We start from the raw sequence: 22,123 nt of genomic DNA on the forward strand, positions 1-22,123 counted from the left end.
CAAGATCCTACTGCTTTGTGTTTTCCTACTTCTGTGGCACCATGCTTCAGACAGAGACTTTTGATGTTCTACCATCTTTTATTGTGTAAGAGTAAAATCTTAAAAATACGAAATACTTCATATAAATAATTTTACATTTTTAAAATGGAGCTCAGCACTCTGAAGTGCTGTATCTGCAGAAGGCTTCAGACTCAAAGCAAATTTCTTCCTGGTCTCTGACGAACAGCTACATCTCCCATCCAAGAACATAAGTAATAATGGCTAGCATCCTGTTCAGAGGGGCACTCACAGTTTCCAGCAGTTTTTAGCCACAAGCACCGTTTTGCTTCACCATCTCAACTTTTGGTCTGGTTTTTACATTTGACAAATCTGAAGATTCCCTAAGTTCTGTTTCAGTCAAATTCCTGACTATCCCTCACCACTATTGTGATTTCTGGTCTTCCTAGGGACTTCAAAGAAATCTCATTTCCTTACAACCTCTAAGCAGCATAATCACCTCAGTGCCGTAATATCTTTGTTAACTTGTAGAATTAATCAATTTTATCTCATCTCTTTCTCCCTCCTTATATTTCTTCTCTGTTCTTTTTAATATCATGCTTGCTTCATTCTGAATGAAGCAGTTGAAGGCTAATAACCCATTAGGTGTTTATGTTCTTATTTTGTTTCTAAGGAGGTTGCTGGCTAGAAAGCTGAGAGTAGGACATAGCTGGAGGAAAAGTCAGTACCAAATGTGGCTGCTGTAATAGCCAACAGTGGGGTCACAAGGGTAACCCATATATGCCACTCCACACTTCCAATAGAAACCAAGGATGTAACTTGAAGTTTTCAAATGCAGAAATTTCAAAACCTCTATCAGTATTTTTTGTAGGATTTTTAACCTGTACCCTTCTACAGAAGTTTCTGTTTCAGTGAATGAGTGTTTTGTTTCACAGCCAGTCGAATGAAAACAAAAACCTACAGCTTTTTGACCAACACTTGTAGAACGTGTCCTGCACAGCTCTTCACTGGAGCTGTATCTACCTAACACCTCATGAAGAAACTTTCTTGGAGTTCCAGCTGCTATGGCTCCATTTCTGTGCTATCCAATCCTTCTTTAAAAACACAGGAGGTGTCAGTATTTTTTACTTTGCCTGTTTATTGTTCTAACAAGAAAGTGCTTATATGGGGAGCCTAAAATTACATATTCCTCTTGGACAACATATAATTGATTTCCAGGCCATTCTCAGTTATTGTATACCACTTGAGAGACCTAAATGCTCCAGTAACACAGAGTCATTCAATTGATGTTACATATTGCTCTGGTTTTACCATTTATATTAAGGTCTTTAACAAAATTAATGCAGACAGCAACAGCAACATATCATAGAACATGTTTACTGAAGAACTAGCCTATTGAGAGGAGGGTCAAAACAAGTAAAGCTGTTCAGAAATACGAATCTCAGAAATGCATCATATTTTATAACACCGTCCTTTTGTTACCAAACTCATCAGCTGTACTCATCCATGTGACATCCGACTGCCGAGTTTCTCAGTCTCTCACAGGATGCTTTTCAAAGATCACTGCTCTGAAGGGTGTTGTTATACCAGACTCTGAGAGGAGGGTAGATGCCAGTGTCTTCAGACCTCCTCACTCCACTTCTATGGATTGTTCAGGACTCGCTCCACTCCATTTTGTGCTGCTGGTTTGGGATGACATTACTGAAGGACAGAGAGTGAGGGAATATGGGGCAGAGTGCTCTGGTTTTGTGTTAAATTGACATCAGTGGTGTAATTAAAAAGGCAAACAAACTTCAAACAGAAAAGATTCACCTGTTCTTGATACAAGGTGCTCTAAAAATGACCACAAATACAAGTATTTAGAAAAGATTATTTCCTTTCTGTATCCCTGTTTACTTAAGACATCTAGAGTCAATTTGTGGGTTGGGAACATCAGTTTCTCTGTTATGTCAGTGAGCTCCCGGCTTTTGTTTTTGTATAACTTTATTTCTTTTCATTGACGAGCTGCCAGGTTGATGGTGTCTCTTCTGGTGTCTCCTGCCTCATGTGCCTTCCTGTTCCCAGCTGTCCCATTATCCTGTCATGGTGCTGAACAATTAGCACTCTAGGCCATGAAGCTGACTTATTTCCCCCATTTTCTGTATTACAGCACAATGCTGCTATGGAGGAAGGATTTAAAGGCAATAGTTTATGCCCATGGCCTAAGGTTGGCATCATCAGGGAGAAGGGCCACGGGCTGTCAGGTTTTGCCCAGCTGGAACAGTATATCCACACAGTCTTTCTGACAATCTGTAGGTATAAAGGTCCAAAGTAAACGCACATGTGAGTGTAAACATATATGTGTATTCTAGAAATATGTTCCAACATACTTATATATGTGTGTATATTTCACATATATATATGTGAATTATATATATATTAGTATTTCATTAATATTAGTATTATTATTTCAGTCATAGCTATCTCAGGGTATTTGCATAGCCAGGATTGTCACTGAGACATTTCTCTCCACCTGGTATCACCTCGTGTCTTGTTCCTTCCCTCCACCAAGAAAAAACAGCCCAGTTCCCCTTCTGTCAGCATTGTGCTTCTAAATCAGCAAAGCTGAAATCCTCCATTTCCAGAAGCCAAAACAGCAGGTATTAGAAAATCATTTTACTCTTGCATGCTTTTTTGTCTACCTGTACCAACTGCTACCAAAAATCCAGCTCAAAGGAGGCCAGCTCCTCCTAGAAGTTTCATTTTGACTGTTCTAAAAACTAGAAAGTGGTGCACAGCTGAAGAGTACAAGCTGGATATAAATCACATCAGGCCAAGCTTAAGACATCTGCAAGCGATCACTGCAGTTTCAAACTCTGCAGGCCTTTCACACCCGGAACATCCACTGACGACAATGGAAATTTTGGATGATGACGGAGAGCAGTGATGATGTTGAAAGCCTTGAGAGCTTCGTGTTTAGGTTTTCTCTGCCTTAGTTTGTATATGCTGTCCCTCACCACACACTAAATGCTGCACAAACGCTCACTTGCATTTACCTCAACACAGCCCTGGGAAATAACAATGAGCCTGTACCCTCATGTCCTGCTGCCAAGCCAAGGGGGGACAGGCTGGCTGTGGGACTCAGCCAAGCTTATGCTGGGAATCTGTGATAAAGCATCACCATGGGCCTCAAATTCAGCCTCCCAGCACCTTTTCCAGCTCTTTCCCTGGGAGACTTTTCATCTTTTCAGTAACTGAAGTGGTGTAACATTGCTTGAGGTGCCTCTCCAAACCGCTGGGACCTGCAGGGAATTGCCCAATCCACTTAGGTAACATTAAAAACAATGTGGATTTGTGGTTTGGGTTTTTTCGCCCCACCAAAAAAAGTGTTATTAACTCACCTTTTAAAGGGCAAAATTAACAACACATTCATAAGACAGCCTGGGCTATGCAGGACACAATTAAGTGTGACTGGTGCATCTCCCAGGACACTCTGGACACAGCCCCTGCTCCTTAGCTCAGCACCCAGCTGCACTGGGCAAGGAAATAGCCCCTGAAGCAGCGGGAGATCCTCAAGAAGGTCTGAATTCATTAGCACTTAGTTGCTCTGAGCAGTCGATGCCCTGTTTTTTTGATGGCAGTCATTAGGTGCATGGTATAAGCAGGAGTCCTCCCCAAACACAGCAGGAATCAACCTTCTGTGTGCACTGTGGGTATGCCAATTATCCCCAGGCACTTGTGAAGCTTTCACTGCCCCTTCCAGCTTCAGCAACTGCTGCTGTGAAGAGGAAATGTCCAGTCCAAGTTTCCTCCTGGCCACTACTCTGGTGAGCTCCAATAAGATTTAGGGCTGATCCTGTGAGCTGCACCAGACCAAGTCAAGGGTTGCATCTCCTTATGGGCTCAATAACAAGCTGCTGCATGAAACAGGCTTGGAGCATAACTAAAAACCTCATCTCTATGTCCAAGTGTGATGTCTGTCTGGTGTGTGGGTGTTTGGAGCTTGCACATAGCAACAGTATTGCATTTTATTTGTATAATAGCAATTACCTAGAAGAGTACAAAGCAGTTCAGGCCCTAGGTACCTCTAGGTTATAAAGCCAGAGAATGTTAGATAATGTACCATCCGCAACTTCAGCTGTCTGATCACACTGAAAGCTTCTCAACAGGAATACTTACTGCATTTCCCAAAATGGCACGTTCCCCTGGCTGGATGGCAGACCCACAAATGCCAGCCTGCCCATGCAGCATGATGAATGAAGGCTTTTCAGCAGGACCTCCTGGTTGCTGTGATAGCACACCCCAGCATGAGCTCAGCTAACCCTGCTGCTTAGGGACAGATGTGACTCCGCAAGGAAATCTGTTGCGATGTCTGCTTACACTGCTACAGCCGGTGCTGTTCCTCTGAAGGATCAGCAGTGTCATAGTGCTGCCAAGAGACTTTACCTTCTTCTTGGTGCTTTCCCTGATGTCCCATCAGAGATGGCTGGTGGCCTGCTCTCACAACAACAACCAAACTATGTGCAAAATTAGGCAGTACCTTCTGGTGCAAAACTGAAATGAAATAGTCATCTCAGTGTGACCTTTCTACCACAGCCTTTGCTGCAGTCACATATGTAAAAGCTGTAGAGCGTATCCTAGGACTACTGCTCTTCACTGCAAATGGACAGAGGCAAACTGAACAGGTTTAGTGCCCCAGGCACAGCAAATCGTGGATTGGAGGGCCATCCCACAGGGGAAGCTGCAGACGTTTTCCTGTGTATCTGCAACCCAACTCCCACACTGGTGTTTGCAAAGGCAGCTTACAGCATGTGAACCTTCCCCATGGTTTGGTCTTGTTCTTTTAAACTTTTTTCTAAGTGTTACTTTAAACAGTCTCTCATTAAGGCTTCTGAGTGTGTGCTGAGATCTGTCTTGGAAATGGGAATCAGGTGGTTTGTAAGATTTGTATTATTTGCTTCTTTTGGAGCCATTCTGGTGTTTTATGTAAATCCATAGCTAAGCATTTCCTGGGACCATTTATTGTGCAAATGCCTGGTTTGGCACGAGTACAGTGCTGAGTAAAACCAATTGCTCCTGTCTCTCTAGTGCAGAGATGGAAGATTAGCCTGGAGATGGTTTTGCTTCATTAAAGAGAAATGGTTTTCTCATTTCACTGCATTTTCTGCAAATAAGCGAAAAACTCTCGGAATAATTAAAAGTTTAAAGGCAGAGCATCAGTCCCACACTGTATAGACATAAGTAACAGTCAGCATCAGATGCAGATATTTAAAAGTGGCAGCTGGATCCCAATTGACTTCTATGGTCATTTCCTGCATTTAATGACATAATAACATGCATGGGATGATGGCCATTAATATCCATTTCTAAGAAACTGCTTAATCCCTTGAACAGTTATTTCTCCGTTCATGTCATCAGGTAGGTTTGGTGACAACCCCCAGATCTACCTGTTGCTTTAAGCTTCAGTTCAAGCCTTTTTCTATGTACTGACTGCACCAATTCACTCCCAGAGCTGAGAAAAGCAGGCATGGGTATCTGCTATCAGGAACTTCTCCATCTCTTCTTAGTTTCAAGGTTTGGTGTTCCCTGGCTAGGTCCTTACTTTTCTCCTGCTGCAAGCTTGAGAAGAGGCTATGGGTTGCGTTCTGTCTGTGTTCCCTCCTGCAGGAAGAAGGTCTTCAAGGGGCTTTCCGGGGGACAGGGAGTGGGAGAGGGTTTGATTTTCAGGCTTGCCACCACCCCAAGCCTCTAGACTCCCTCCCCGGGGTTGATGCCATCCACATCTGGAAGGTCAGAGTGGTGCAGAGCTCCTTGCAGACACCATCAGCTGCACCTCTCAGGTCTCAGTGGGGCTAGGATGAGCTGTTGGGGGTCATGGCAGGACCTGCCACTCCACAGTTCCCCTTAAGGGAGCCCTCAGTTACTTGAAGCTGGCAGTGGGCCACCTTCCCACCTCTCTTCTCCATAGTCTGATGCACTGGGTCCTATGTTATACCTCAGACAGCAGAGTGCTGAGATACGTCACCATCCCCTTCCCACAGGTGGGCTTGGGGTTAGAACACAGCCCTGTGAACCACTCTGCTTTTCAGCTGGAGACCCCCCTTCAGGCACATGGAGGGGCAGCACGGGATGAGAATCCTCTTGAACACCCCAGGGAGGGTTAAAATCGTCACTGTGGTGGCTTGGGCTAATGTGCTTGGTGTGGACCTTGTCTCACTGGGCTGGGAGCAGCATATGAGCATCGCATGGCACAGCACAGCATGGTCCGTGAGTGACCTGCTGCTTGAATTTCCTGCTGTGTAAGAACTGCAGACATGCTCTGAAATTGACCTGACCCTGAAGACAGGAGGGTTCAATTAAAGAAATCTTTCCTTGTGAAATCAGCTGCAAAAATGGTGCTTGTATGACAGGCTGCACTTGCTGCCTTGTCCCTTCTAAGGGCAGGGTACTCCAAGCTTGAGATATTCTGACAGTAGCCACAATTTCCAGCTCTTCTCAGGCACAGATCTGGTAAAGGGGAAATGCCTGATCATGATGAGTCACTCACTGAACAGCTTAGTGGTACATCATCACCAGCCATTACTGTGGGTAGTATTAATTAAACAGCCACTGGGAACATCCCAGGCATTTCTCAGGAAGAAAAAATGGACACCCCTTGCTTTGGAATCCAAAAGCCAGTGCTCCTCCAGCCCTGGCCATCGCCTGTGGCGTGCCCCAGCAGGCAGTGCAGGCAGCGGGGCAGGAAGGGGCACTGGTACACCCAGGGCAGGCCTCGGATCTCTGTCTAATGGAAGCTGAGGAGGAGTTTGTGCCCTCCCAGCACAGAGGAGCAGCTTTCCTGAGCCGATCCAGGTGCACAGGAGGAAAGCTGGAGGCAGGGGTGCACAGGTTTTGTTGTAGGAGTCATGGACCAGCAGGCAATGAAAGCAAAGGCAGGAGCCCTGGGCACCTCTCTGCAAAATGCTGAGGCTAGCAGATTTATTCACAGTGTTTCATGATCTGGGACACACCACAGGAGCCTCCGTACAACTGTTCTGCTGGCACAGGAACCTGCAGTGACTCAGGAAAAAGGCGCTCAGAGGCTGTCTTGATAAGTTGGCTGTAAAATAAACACGCAGGAAGAGCAAATCCCCAGCTATCCAAAGGTGCAGCCAGAGGCAGCCCTTATCTTGCCTCTTCTGAGCACTCAGGAACTTCACCTCCCTGTGCCCAAGCTTGCACATCAGTAAAATGGGGTTCACAAACTCACCCTTCCCCTGCGCTGCTTTGAAATCCACCCACCAGAGAGGCTGGTTTCGTCATGACTGCCCTTCAGGTCAGCACTGGCTCAAGAGGGAAGGAAGCAAAGCTGGAGGCATGATTCTGTGTTCTGGGAAACACCATGCAGGTTCCTGGAAAGCATTTTTGAGGGATATTTTGTCTTAACTTGTATCTCTTATCTGTATATCAGTATTTGACCTACCTCCACTTATGGGAATAATGCATGAGGGCTGCTGTGGATGAATTACAAGAAAATGGCCTAGGATTCCTCTTTAAACTGGGAGAAATTAAACTTGGGTCTAGATTCCTTCCCTCCTATTAACAGCCAGGGTACATCATTCATCATCTTTGCTTTTGGATACTGCAGCTGGCTTGTGAGTCCCCCACAAAGACGTGGCATGACATTTTAAGTCCATGTCTCTTTTTTCCTACGCTGAATGGAAAACATACAACTGTTAACAGTGCATCTGCAGATTATTTATCCATGCAGGTCTCATCAGTACATGGATTAGGAAAATATGTTTTGCCTGCCAATCTGTAAGCAGAAGGACAGATTCAGTGCCACAGTGGCAGCTTTGCTGTGCTCCAGGGAGGTGATGCTCACTCTGCTGAAAATGAGGAGCAATTTAGCCAAATTTAATTTGCAGGTACAGACCTTGCAAGGTCAAAGTAAGAAGTGCAGTCTACAAAGCAGAAACCACCTGCTAGTGACAACAGCAGATCCAAACCTGCTTTGGAGGAGAAGGCTCTGGTATGAGCACTGAGATGGTGAAAGAACTGTAACAGAAGCTAACTGTCTGGAAAGGAGAAATAACAAGTGTGTGCGAAGTATCCCCTTAGGCTGCGTATTCCTCCCAGAAAATCTCTACTTTGCTGCACCTTTCACAAGGATGTCATAGCAGCTTCAATGGCTTATTAACCTCTCTGGCACAGGTTTGTTCTGCAGTGAGTTATCAAGAGTCCAAACCGCAGCCTGGGGGAATGCACTGTGTGTGCTTTTTCTGGTTCTTGTCAACCTTTCCTCTTCATAGGGAGGATGTTTTTGCAAAATGGGGGCAAAAAGTGTTCCTTCCAGTCTTGGCAGAATTTTATGTGTTCATCTGCACAAGGTTCAAAGCAGTGGAGAAACCTCCTGGCTACATAGCAACTGTTAAAGACAAAGCAGGCAGTGGAAGGTGGATAGTGTTAAACATAATGATGATCATCTATTATAATTGTGAGCTCAGTGGGGAAAAAATGGAGCATTACCATCATTTTATTTTCAAGGTTTATTTGACTGCAGCACCTGCTTTCAATATGATCAACTCTTACTTAGCACGCAATTTTGGTACCAATGACTTCTGATTTACTTCACTGGGCATGTTCAGTTCCAGTGACAGAGGTATTTTGCTAGTACTGTTGTGCTGAAGACATGCCTAATGGGGCAGAGCTAATTTGCCATTTGCTGGGTTAATGAAGATACACACTAAAATGATTATGAGCAAAAATAAGAACTAGTACATGAAAGATTTAGAAACCAGCAAACAATTTAGAGTGAAAATACAAACAGTAAGGTCTCTGTGCCTTAGGCTTTCCTTTAGTATTTTTCATCCCAGCACAGTTCCTGCTGTAGCAGCTAAGTGCTTTTCCCAGGTGACGTTTCATGTTTGCACAAGGCCAAGCTGTCAGGGCCACCCTGTGACAAGCGTCAGGGGATCAGAGCCCCCATTTGGGAGAGAGAACCACTGGTACATGCAGCCTGGATGGTGCTGGTCATAACTTGCTAAATCCTGCTTTGGGGCTGTTACTGCAGGGGGCTTTTGCCACAGCAGTGTAAAGTGGGCTCAGTTATGCCATGTGGTGCCTAATGCTTGATTTTTTACATTTTTTTTTAATTATAAATAATAAATTATTTTATAAATTCTATAAAGCAGGTTTTTGTTTGTTCCCATGGCTGTCATCCTGTGCAGAGGATGCCGTGAAAGCCATTCACCCACTTCTGCCCCAGGATGGGCTTTATGGGCTTTACACCACCCATCCCAGTTGTCATCCTGGAGAGCAGCCAGGCCAAGCATGTGCTGCTCTTTCCCACCTGCACCATCCTGTTACTCTGACACACAGCAGACGTGCCTGCTTCAGCAGCCCCCTCAGCAACACCCCATGGCGGGCACATCCACTGTGTAACATCTCTCCGAAAACACTTCCCACTTCCCAAGGGCTATGTATAACAATGCAGTTCTCTCAGTTCACATGTAGACCTCCTCCCAGCAGTGTAATCCTGCATTTTAATTCAGCCGTGAGCTTTCAGATTGTCTGTGAACACGGATACAACACATCTGAGTGGGAGCAAGCTTTTCTTTTTTACTGCTGTGGTGGTTAAGCCAGTACATTTTCCTTCCAGTATCCATCCTTTGACATTTCCATTCCAGTCTTTCACAGGCTGCTGGCCTCGGCAGTCAAGGCCAGAGGAGGCTGGTGGTATCCCTGCCGGTGGTATCCCTGCCGGAGCAGGGCACTTTGCTATCACTGCACACTTGTCCCAGGAGGAAATACCAAATGCCACCTTCGCCCCAGCCTGGATACAGCCAGCTTGCTCTGGTGCAAACAGAGGACTCCCTTCGTGTCCTGCCATGGGCAGGGAGAGCTGCAGGAGTTTGTCCTGTAAAACCTGAAGAAACGGATACCAGCCCCCCATCTGACCCATGGTTTTGGGATACTTGGGCTCAGGCCTCATTCTAGGGTCCACAGTTGGGCTCCAAGGAATGCTGAATGCTCACAGACTGCCCTCCAGACTGGGTGGGGGGTTGTCTTTCTTAAAAAAATAACATTTTCATTGGCAGATGAGATTGTTAAAATGTTCATAGTTAGGCTCTTCTGGCGCAGTCAGGCACATCTGGAGTACCACAGGACACCAGCTCTGCTTTTTTCCAAGGCATATCCATAAAACATCAGGATACTCATTGCGTACAAAGCATCCTTGTTGGCAAAACTGAAATTACTGGACAGCAGGAACAACTGTGTCCAAACTGTTCTGTCAAAATATTTGAAGTTGAAGGCTGGTTTTTCTGGAGTAATTTCTTCCCCCCAACTGTTTTGGGACTACAGCATAGGTTATATCACAGTCCTGTCCTGCTTCCCATAACTATTTATCTACCATTATGCACTGACAACTCTGTTCCTCAAATGCTTCCATGTATAGCTTCACAAGCTGTGTTATGGCATTGAGGAAAAATCACTTTCCCTGATAAGTAGTAGCAAAACTGAAGAGATAACTAATTGTGAGGGGCTTATTGTATGGTATATAGCCATCCTGGGGCATGAGATACACATTTCCCCTATTGCTTCTCCAACTTCACTGAAGGTGCCAGGTCCAAGAAACCCATCTAACCCATCTGCTTCCCCCATAAAGCACCCACAGTTCAGCAGTGCACCCATTTTGGACAACAGGGCTCCCTGTGCATGTGGGTGCATGTCTGGTAGCACTCTCCACATCACCAGGTGTTCGTGGAGAGCAGCTCCCTTACAGCTTCATGCTGCACCCTTGGCCTCGCAGACCTCTGCATTTCTTCATGTTACCAAATCTCCATGCAGGCAGCACAGCCGGCAGCTCCAGTTCTGCAGCTCGGCAGAAGCGGGTTGCATGCAGGCAGGTGACCCAGGCAGCCCCATCCTGGTCCCGACCTCTGGCTCCCCAGAGCTGTGCCAGGCTGTGCCCATCACCTCTTGTCCTCTTTTTCCTGCCAGCACCTCCAGGACATGAATAAACCACTGGTGTTTCCTTTCCCTATGCCTGGGCCACACCAGCTCTGGCTACATCTTGCTTGGGATTCGCAGCATCCACAGTCCTAACTGCACACCTGAGCTCCTGATTCCACGCTGCTGCTCCAACTGACCCAGCATGTCCCTGGGTCCCACTGTGCCATGTCCCAGTGCATGTCCCCACTCCAGTGGGAGCAGGCAGCTGCCAGCTGCCTCCTCCTGCTCCTGCCCCTGCTGCTGCAGTGGGGGCTTGAGCCAGGTGTTGTCCCTTGGGTGGAAAAACCCCAAACGGGGCTCCTTCCAGCAGTGGAGAGCAAGGGGCTTTGCTGCCAGCCTTGGCCTCTCAGCATCCTGGTGGCCACAGGGGTGAAAGGAGGAGGATGACCCCAAACTGTTTCAAAGTGTCCACTGTGAAGGTGCTCACTCATGGCGAGTGAGATTTCACCTCTCCCCTTGCCCTTTCATTGCTGCCCTCCCATGTTTGCAGCCCTGGTGTGTTCATACCCACTGCAGGTGCTGGGTGTTGCAGCAGAAGGTGAAACTTACTCTTCTTCTCCCCTTTAAGGTATGTCCTCCTCTTTTCCCACAGAAAGAAGGCAAGTAAGAAAACAACCCATATATGTGCTGTAGACCGTGACTGGTTTGTGCAGTAACACTGCTTTCTCTCCTTGTTTTAGGGAGTGCTGCCGATTTTTTGGAGACAATGGCTTGACTTTGAAGGTGTTTTTTACCAAAGCAGCACCCTTTGGTGTTCTTTGGACACTCACAAACTACCTTTACTTACATGCAATAAAGAAAATAAACACTACGGATGTCTCCGTGTTGTTCTGCTGCAACAAAGCTTTTGTGTTCTTGCTTTCATGGATCGTTCTGAGGGACAGGTTCATGGGAGTGAGGGTAAGTGACTCCTTATCTCTGTTTCTCTTCCTCCTCACCCTTCTGCCTTTCCTTTCCTCTTTCCCTCATGCTGGCCAAGTCAAACAGCACATCGAGCAGACAGCCAAGTGGGCACAGAAATCCTTGCAGAGCAGGAACACATCCTTCCCTGCAGCCTGCCCAGGCACCCGTGAGCTCCTGGAGCCCCTGTATCACCCAGCCTGATGCCTTTGAGCATTTTCCTCAGGAAAGAGGTAACTTGCTCCAGACATGGCACAAAGGATAGCTGCTATCTCCATGTTGCTGTGGATGTGCATCAGCCTTTGCTGGCCCCTTCTGAGTGACTATTCCCAGGCTATGGCACCAGACCTAGTGATTTCTAACTTCACATTCCTGCAGCCCCCAGTTGCATGCAGTGCCCTTCTGGTCCCAACCTGTGAATTTGAAAGGGCGCTCACCTTTCTCTGTGTGGCAGCAGGCTTGCAGGGTGGCATGGCTATCCTTTGCACCCGTGTCAGTCAGCAGCAGCTGGGCTGCCCTTACCCACCCATGGCCCAAATGTGTGTGTGCATCACTGGTGGAGGATGTGTGTAACACCAACACATGAGGACTTGCATCTGGCCAGCTGCTGTGGACATGAGGCCAGGCAGCACGGCAGGCAGTGAGCCCGCTTCCCTGGGGCTGCTCTGCTGGTGACACCCCAAGTCTTTGCTTACACCCTTAGTCCTACACCCACAGGAGCGCCTGCTCCACAGTGGCAACAGAGCTGTGTGCTGGGGGGATTACCAGAAAACCCTGCAGCTTCCTGCTCATCCTGCAGCTATTCTGGCAGCCCTCAGCACACAGTGTCCCTGGCAGCATGGCCAGGAGCGTGGGTAGCACATCACCCCTGGCCAAGGGGGAGGGCCTGCCAGGGGTAACTACAAGGTGCCAGTGTGTTCCCCCTGCCTCACTGCCCCAGCAGGCACTTATTAACAGCAATAATGATAATAATGCCTGTTTTCTGCCCACCAACCAGGCAGTGCTCTCCTAGCTCAGAAGTTGTTGGCCCTTGCTGCATGGAGCAACTGAGAGTTACCTCTTTGGGAAGTGTTGCTCCCCAGTAGGCGAGCTTGGCAGGAGAGCTTGGCCAGCCTTGCAGTGGTGGCAGCCAAGAGGCTGCTCAGGGAATCGTTGCAAAATGTACCTGCCAAAACCCCAACCTGGCCAGATGGTGTCTGCGCTTGCCCACCCCCTGCCCAGGTAGCAGTACCTGAAAACAAATTAACCGGGGGTTTTAGTATAGAAGCAAGGATGTCCTGAAATGGTCCTGCAGGCAGGGGGTGTCCCTGGTACCACAGCTGGACATGATGGCAATTTTGAGCAAAGTAAAAAGAGAATAATGCATTATTTTGTGGTCTTCAGCTGCCTTGTGGCACTGCCTACAGTAGTGCTGGTGGGATGCCAGGAGAGGAGGTGTGTAGAGGGCTGATCACTGCTGTCTTGCATGTGCAGTGTGCTCCGTGGTCTGCACGTGCCATCTTTCACCACTGGATACGGCTGTGGTCTAGGGGGGAACCTGCGTGGCAATACCCACACTGGCAGACACAAGCTGGAACAGAGATGCTTCTTGTGCTCTCCCAAGTGCATGGCTCCATGAGAAGAGCCAGAGTGATCAGGGGCTCTCCAGCAGCTTCCCAGCTAGGCAAAGTCTTGTGCCATGGCAGGTGACACTCACTGGGGGATGGATCCTGCTCTGTATCCCTGGGGCCGAAGGAATGGAAGGAGCAGGGAAGCAGATCCGAGCGGTGGTCTTGGCCATGTCCAGCTGTCCTTTGTTTCTTATCACCACTGCCTTGGGTGAGCAGCAGTGAAGCTGAGACCAGAACAGGGGCCAAGGCAGTACAGGCTGTGTGATGCTCCTGCCATGTGTCATGGCACCCAGTGCTGGTGAGGGGTGAGAAAGCCACCTCTGTTCCCAAGGAGGAAAATAGCTGTCTCCTTCCCAGGTGATGGGCCAGCAAGGGACCTGCGTGCAGGAGGAAGGGGCTCACAGACAGAGTGGGTTGATTGCTCCTGTGCAGATGTGGCACCTTAACCTGTGGCAAAATGCAAGTGGGGAGGCACTTGCCCTAGGGACTGAGAGGGCTTGGGGCAGCAGAGCAGGATTCATGTGGCACAGTGGGAGTGCTGGGGACGCTCCTGTCTGCGGAGGGCCATAATGTGGACTCCCTTGGAGAGACTCATTTTCTTCCCTCTTTCCTCTTTTCCATATAGCTCAAGTAAAAAGATAGTGGCAGTGAGCATGGCACTGCCTGGTGTGCTGAGGGATAGCCTCAGGATGAACAAAGCCTTCTTCCTGGGACTGGCAACCAGGACAAAGGATGGGTGCTGTGGCTTTTTCCAGAGTGACTTAGGGACTGCAAGCCAACACACAGCCCAGCCCCAAAGCTTCTGGTCCCTTGAGGCCATCCTGAGTCAGGGCTACTGACCCTTTTGGAAGCAGCTTTTGGGAGGGTATTTGGCATATGAGGCAGCAGAGGAGACAGTGCCTTGCCCTGCAGCTAGCATCATCCCACGCTCCCGCTCCATCCACCGCAGGATGGATGGTGCCACAGCAAAGCTGTGATGGCACATTTGGGTGTCCCTGTTCACACCTGCTGGAGGAGAAGCCAGGTGAGAAAGGCAGCAGCTCACTAGGGTTTAAGCATGTACAAGAATCCCACTTGGCATTCAGAAGTGCAGCTGGCACTTCAGTCACAGTTTGGCTGGAATTTACATATAAGAGCAAGCTACAAAATCCCATCCTCGCCCCTCAGGCACTTGTAAGTGCCTACCTCTCCCCCTTGCACTTTTCCCCCTTTCCCTTCACCTGTGCCCAGAGCAATGGTCCAACAGGGCTGTGAGCTGTTGTACTGCTTTCAGAGAGGACACACACATAATGAAGCTGTGGGTGCCTGAAGCGCTGTGTCTGCAGGCCCTGTGGTGCTGAGGCATTTTCAGGTAACCACAGGCTGGCAGCTGTGGTGTGGGGCAAGCAGCCTCTCACCACCACTAATGGTGTGTTTGATAGACAGGCTGAAAGGCTTCCAGAGACAGTGTATGTGACATGCTTGGCATGTCAACAGGCAGGATGGGAGGTGAGGCCAAGACTCATCTGACACTTGTGACATGCTCAATAGAAGAGGCAAGGACCTCTGCCCCAGCAAAACTGTTTGCAGACTGCAGTTATTTGCTTTGATCTTTGACTTAGATGTTCCCCCCCTCCCATGCTACAGTAAGTAAAATAGCTCAGGATCCAAGAGAGCATCACTGGCAGGTATCCCTGTGTACATATCATACAGACAAGCGCACCTGCCAGTGGGACTTAGAAATAAATAGACTACCAAATCCCAAATGATAGTCTTCCTTTCCAACCAGAGACCCAGCCTCCTGGGAGGTGCTCTGAAGTCAGTCAGCCCTGACATTAAAAGCAAAACTGGACGCTTTTCATTCTGCAGTTCATTAATTAAGTTTCCACCGCAGAGAAGCTGCAGCATTTGTAGGAAGCACAGCCTGGGGATAAGTCTTAAAACCCAGTCTGGTTCCAGGAGAGGGCACAGTTGGTTGGCACTGACCCAGCTACAGGTCAAAATAAACTCACTTATCCCAGCCATAGAAGCATCACTATGACTGTGCAGCCAACGGGAACGTGGTTTTAAGCAGGGCATCCCTCACACCACAGCAGAGCCATGAGGCACAGAGCATGCAGAAAGACCTTTTCACTTCAGAATTATTTCCTGGAGAGACTTGAGGAATCTGGCAGGGCAGTCCCAGAGAAGCTGCTGACCCTGCAGCCTGTGCCCATGCTATCTCCCCTTGAACAACCCCCTTCAGGCATTGTTGAGGGCCTGGCTGGGTGACTAAACCTCCCTCTCTGAAATGATGTGTATGAACTGAAAACTAGTTGCATGAGTTCTATTTCTCTGTTTATTTCAAAAACCTTTTTCCTCCAAAACCTCCACTGCACTCAAAGCCTTCCCTGCAAGCTCCAGGGAACTATTACTTCTGTATTATTGTCACGTAGAGGCTGCAGGGACCCACCGATGAGAGGTTGAATGACAGAGATGAAATCCCCCTTCAGCTCAGCCCGAGACAAACTGGGCCCTGTGTTCTGTTCTGCCACACAGCTCCATGGCAGAGCTGCTCCACAGCTCTGCCTGCAGCTTCTCTGCAGCCAGGGAAATAGAGAGGGGAGGCAGCACTGGCTCCATGGGTATCAGGCAGGGCTGGATACCACTTTTCTACACAAGCAGATGATGCTGTACTGCCTTCTCATTTAAACCTGCTCACCTGTTTTTCTGTGTTGGTGGTTGTCGAGTAACACTTTCTTGCTTTCTTTCTTTGTCTCCAACTAGATTGTGGCTGCTATATTTGCCATTGCAGGGATAGTTATGATGACGTACGCTGATGGGTTTCACAGCCACTCAGTTATTGGGATAGCCCTGGTGGTGGGCTCTGCCTCAATGTCTGCTCTCTACAAGGTAAGAACACCTTGGTCTTCCCCTCACACCCCAAAAGATACCTGTCACCCTCATCACTCTTTTGGACTGCTCCTGTCTTACTTGCAGACCTTCATGTGGTTCAGTACCACATTCCCTTCTTTCAGGAGCTCTGCCATAAGCACACTGACTACAACACTGCATTCAGGCATTCACTTAGGATAAAAACTCCTTCTTCCTGGGAAGGGTCTTCTCCAGTGTCCACAGGTGAACTAAAGCTGCCCTGTGTTCTTGAGAAATTAGGCTGCTTTTCCACAGGTGCTGGATTTAATTACTCACCCTGGAAGCACCTTTCAGAGGTTTAGCTTCTTTTTTAAGTCAGTTTGTTACCTCTCCTTGCAGGTCCTCCTTCAGTGGCATATGTAGGCTGCATTGGGCTTAAAGCGATGCTTATCGTGGAAATAACTGCATGCTTAGAATCCAGAGCACAAGGTCTCATCCAGGGACTGGCAGGGTAAACCGCACAGTGTGTAAGATGACATGCAGCCTTCTCTGCTGAGCAGAGAGCTGTTTCATGTAGCCTGAGACATGTATGTGCATTTGCCTCTGTGCTGCTCATGGCACTCAGAGTCACAGTCCAGAGAGAAATAAGGACTTGTAGGGTGTGGATAGACAGACCAGGATGAGGTGTAGATGACTCCATATGGCCTAATGAATTGCACCGTTCCAGTCCTGCAACAGAAATTGACCAGGTGAGCCCTGCAGCCTTAACACAAGCAATCCAGGGAGGCTCGCCAAACTGAGAAGCATCTGTCCATGTCCCTCAACACCGCACTGCAATGCTTTCTGCTCCTTTTTTCAAATCAGCCTGTGTCTTACATAAGGGAGTTTGGGAAGTGTCATACAGCACTTTCCCCTGAAAGAAAACAAAAGAGAAGAGAGATGCAAAAAGAGAGATGTGGCTTTCCAGACCCAAAGAAACACCATGGCTCTGGAGTCATCTGCAGGCAGGCAGGTTATTCAAGGCTAGATCCTAGCTCTGCCCCTTCTCCCATGGCACCTTGCAGGGACCAGGGTCTCAGGGCTGCTCCACCAGAGGCCATGCACAGAAGGATGGTGGTGGCAGTGCTGGCAGGGTGATTCACTGCAGTGCACCCTGCATGCAAGGGCAAATGGAGTTGTGCAGCTTGTTCTGCAATGAATGCCACTTTGCTCTTGCTTCCCACAGCCTGGCTCCGTTTCCATGAGTTGTGCCATAGCACACAGGCAGCTCTGTGGGCAGATGAGCTGTGCCACATGCAGCAGAATCACCTTCACCTGCCCTTCTACCCCAGACACAGACAATTCAGCTTGCCTGTGCCAGCTCCCAGCCCTGCCAGGGGCAACAAGCCATCCTCAGGTGGCACGTGAGGAGTAATCCATTATGCAGAATGGCAATGCAGCTGCACTGGCAGTGAGAGTTGTGAGGTGGTGGGAGCGAGCAACAGCTCCATGAGCATGGCAGCCCTGCAGACTTGCCTGCAGGGCTTCGGGTAGGCAAAGGGACACTGGTGAGGGGGCCTGCCATCCCAGCACAGACCAGTAAGTCAGAATCTATCAGCTGTACTAGTCTGCAGCCTGTGGCAGAGGAGAGTTGTACCCAGAGCCCATAGGTTCTACTGGATCCTCTGAAGTTCTATGTGGAAAAATGATGTAGACACCAGACCAAATCTGTCTGCAGGGGCTTCTTCAATGGGCCGCTCACATCCCTTGTTTCTTCTGTCTTTATCCCTTCTCCCATTAACAAACCAAAGCTTTTAATTCCCTCCCCATGGTCTCATTAGGCTGCTGCTGCATTATCTGCCTTCTGGGAGCTAGCTCCCATGGAGAAAGTGGTCTGGCACTGTGAGCATGTGTTGGGAGGCAGGGACAGCAGTGCTTGTGGGTAGGCCATGATGCACAGCAGCACAAGGCAGGATGACAGCTGGGCAGCTTGGACTGTGCTTGTTCAGCAAGGCAGCACTCCTCAGGTGGCAGCTCAAGGTCTGGACCAGTGATGTCTCATGCAAGGAGATCACAGGTTGCTTTCTCTTCACCCCTGCCCTGCTTCACCAAGTCTCCTGGATTTAATATTACTTTACCCAGAGGACAAAAGGTGCTGACCCCCTTCCTGCATGGGCTCCTTTGGTGGTTGCCCTTTCCTGTGTTCTAGTTGGCTCCCAGCAAGGAGAAGGCTGGGGCACACAAACTAGAAATCACAGCTTCATGAGCAGCCACCTCAAGTGTCTGGCAAGCATCGCCATATAGGTGCTGACTGACAGCGGCCCGTTGGCCCCAACCACTGGCCAGTGGGCCAGGATGCTGGGAGCCACTGGAGCCAAGGCACCAACCAGCCCTCTGGAGGACTGGTGCAAGAGAGTTAAACCCATGTGTTTTCCTCTTGTAGGTTTTATTCAAACTTCTTTTGGGCAGTGCTAAATTTGGAGAAGCTGCCTTATTCCTGTCTGTGTTAGCTGTCTTCAACGTCCTCTTCGTTACCTGTATTCCTGTCATCCTTTATTTTACCAAAGTGGAGTACTGGAGCTCTTTTGACATCGTTCCTTGGGGAAACCTCTGTGGATTTTCAATTCTCTTATTGAGTGAGTAGATGGGAGGCTTTCACACTGCTTGGGGTGGAAGAGGGTTCACAAAACTGGCTGCTGCAGACTTCTGACACTCTGGAGCTGTTTTCTTCTCAACCCAGTTGTTAGCTTGAGAAATCATGCAGAGGGTGATGGCAATGCAGACCTAGGTGGCAATGCAGACCCCACTTCTGCTGTTATTACCAAGCCAAAATATTGTGGCCCTCATTAGAAGGTGCTGTGGGAGTAAACTGCAAAGCTTGTCCTCACTCCTACTTGTGAACTCTGCTTCAGAGAGACAGTGAGATTGCCTGGGCTGTGATGGGAAGCAGCCCTTCTGGCAGGGCATTACCTTGTGCTCATCAGCATCCCTTGAGCAAGCAGGTTAGGTCAGGCAAGTCAAGGCCAACCTGCAGTGCCTCTGCTGACTTCAGTAATAGCTAATTGCTGTTCCTAAAGAGCAGGAAAGTTTTGCAAATGTAGCATTGCACAGCACAGATGGGAATTAGGTAGGCGGTTCTCCTCTCTTCTGCTGCCACTGCTGTGCCACCAAGGGAGCCCAGCTTGGGAGGGATGCCAAATCTAAGCCTTAATGAGTCATGGTCATGAGAAGTGTGATGCTGTTCCCTGTCAAACTAGATAAGTGGACTGTGCTGCCACAGTTGCTCACTACACAGGATGATGGCATCACATCTCCCAGAATGTTCCATTTGTTTCTACTGGAAATAGCCCTTCCCATACCTACCTTGAGTCCCAGCTCCTCTTATCCAGAACAGTCACAACACTTGGCTCTACAAGTACCTCCAGTTTACTTATCCGTGGATTCAAATGGAAGGTTTCTGTGGGCAAGTAGTGCAGCAATTGGGAAGACATCACTGGGTTGTGTGATGTACTACCAGAAGACTGCCCCAGCTCCTGACATGGTCAGTACTGGCAAGGCTGTCCTGACTTTGCTGAAGCTAATCACCTTAAAACAAGAGTGATTTGGCCCTCTGCCTAGTTTCACTGTAGTAAAAAGTGTTTTTCTTTCCTTCTTCAGCATTCAATATTCTACTAAATTTTGGGATTGCTATTACCTACCCCACCTTGATTTCTCTTGGAATTGTGCTGAGTGTCCCAGTGAATGCAGGTAAGAATTTCTGCCTTTTGTATCTTAATGAATAAATTTAATCTGTGGCCTTTCGAATGCAGAGCAGGAATACAATCAAATAGCTTTATTAAACATGTTTTGCATCTTCTCTCAAAGACTTATGGAGATAACCTAGGTAAAAAGTGCATTCTCTATGTGTTAGATGTGTTGTATAACATTACATGAATATTCATAATCTCTAAAATTGCTTTTTAAATTACTGTCCGAAGAAGCCTGGCTACTGAAAAACAGAAATTATCCATCCAGGGCTGGGATGACAACTCATGGATGAAGCAGAAATCAATTCTTAATGATCTCTGCAGGGCAGGCTTAACACTACATTGAAACAAATAAAATTGCTTATATTATTTTAAAGCAAACACATACTAGTAATTCTGCTTGCCTTGGTAACCAGCATTGCAGGTGCCTTTCAAGAGCTCTGGACAATTCAGTTTTGGGCATGGCCTGGTACATTTCACTGACTGTTTTCTCAAATTTAGTGAAAGCCAAGAGAATGCAGAGCCCAAGAGTGCTGGGCAGGGGAGTGCAGAGGCATCCCCAGCTCAAACCAGAGCCACCTCTCCCAAAGCCAGCTGGGTTGAACTGGTGCCATGGTGCAGCCAGAAGCTCCCAGCTTTGTGCTGACTACAGGCATGAAGAGCTGGCCACTGCTGGCTGCCCTAGCAGGTTTTGGTACCAAGTGGTGTGATCCCACAGAACATGTACGTGGCTCAGTGTCCGCAGGGTTTCTTACTCAGTGGGGCTGTCAGGGTGAGAAGCACGAAGGAGTTGCTGTGCTGGGGAGGGAAATTCCCCTTTCCCTGCGTACCTGAACCTCAGTGGGAGCTTCTGTGCTGTCGGTGAGCAAGGAAGATGCCACTGCAGATGGTAACTGGAGCTCCAGGTGTTGTGGCTTTTGCATGCTGAGCCCATGGGCCAGCTCTGCCTGCTCTGAAGGGGGCCATACCCTGTTATCTGCTAAATCAGCAGGAAGGGTAGTGTCCCTGCCACCATTGCCTCCATGGCCATGTTCTCCTGCTGAAGCCAGCCTCCAGAGCTGGGGAGGCAAAGGGGAGGGATAGGGATACTGTCCTAATGCTTTGTCTCATGTAATAACAGCTGTTCAATGTCCCACACAGTTGTTGATCACTACACGAGTGAAATTGTCTTCAACAGTGTCCGGGTGATCGCCATTATCATTATTGGCCTGGGCTTTCTCCTGTTGCTCTTGCCAGAGGAGTGGGATGTCTGGGTAATAAAGCTCCTCACGCGTCTCAAAGTCCGGAAGAAGGAAGAAATCCCCGAAGGGAATGGAGACATTGCGTCAGGACTGCCTAACAAAAGCCGGAGAACTCGTCCCTCCATGTCATCCTTTGCTCATTAAATGCTCTTTTTAAGAAAACTTTGTGGTTAACCTTATCTATGATGATGCAAAGGTCTTTTCTTGGAAAGAAGCACACCTGTCCAACATGGTGTACATACCTGTACAGTTTTGATATGATCACCATCTAAGGCATTGAATCTTGGCATGTCCAGTTTGCTTGTACTTTTTTCACACCAGACCTTTCACTTAAGTAGTACACTGAAAAAAAACTGCAAACCAAGAACCTCTCTTCTCTTTTTAAATGAATGTAATATATAGTCAAAATATATTTGCATAGGTTATTTTAAAGAATGATTTTCATGAAATGCAGGGCAGACATTTTGAACATTAGGTACTGAATGATGCATTGCACACTGTGATTTAAAAGAAACAAATGCTATGCTACATCACACCTTTATTTTTACCAGAGCTGTACTCTGAAAGTTATCAAGGAAAATAAAAGGGAAACTTTCTGGGATTGGAAGATGGGGGGAAGAGTGGAAGGAAGGAGGTTTGGAAATCACTCTACATAGGTGAGCGCATGTTGTGCTGCAGTTGGGAGAAAATTTAAGTGCTAAAAATGCTTGCACTAAAGCACTAGAGAGAAAGCAGTCTAGAGCCCTAATCTCCTTATTCTGCACATGACTGTAGTCCACGCTCAAAATCATGCAAGAGAAATCCAGTGCCTTCTACAGAACTCTTGTCTTTATCCACGCAGAAC

At 48.1% G+C, this 22,123-nt stretch overlaps 1 protein-coding gene across 2 annotated transcripts in view; it reads left to right on the forward strand.

Annotated features, from left to right (window-relative positions):
- Positions 1 to 21,716, forward strand: part of SLC35F3 (solute carrier family 35 member F3) — a 169,213-nt gene extending 147,497 nt beyond the window's left edge. For both annotated transcript variants that reach the window (XM_034060878.1, XM_034060879.1), the window contains 5 exons: positions 11,652 to 11,871; positions 16,227 to 16,352; positions 18,736 to 18,928; positions 19,950 to 20,039; positions 21,179 to 21,716. In XM_034060878.1, the coding sequence (XP_033916769.1) occupies positions 11,652 to 11,871; positions 16,227 to 16,352; positions 18,736 to 18,928; positions 19,950 to 20,039; positions 21,179 to 21,423 (874 nt within the window). In that variant the 3' untranslated portion in view covers positions 21,424 to 21,716. The remainder of the gene's footprint in view (positions 1 to 11,651; positions 11,872 to 16,226; positions 16,353 to 18,735; positions 18,929 to 19,949; positions 20,040 to 21,178) is intronic.
- The last annotated feature ends 407 nt before the right edge of the window (positions 21,717 to 22,123 follow it).

This window comes from Melopsittacus undulatus, chromosome 3, assembly GCF_012275295.1.
Source record: "Melopsittacus undulatus isolate bMelUnd1 chromosome 3, bMelUnd1.mat.Z, whole genome shotgun sequence".
Classification (NCBI taxonomy): Eukaryota; Metazoa; Chordata; class Aves; order Psittaciformes; family Psittaculidae; genus Melopsittacus; species Melopsittacus undulatus.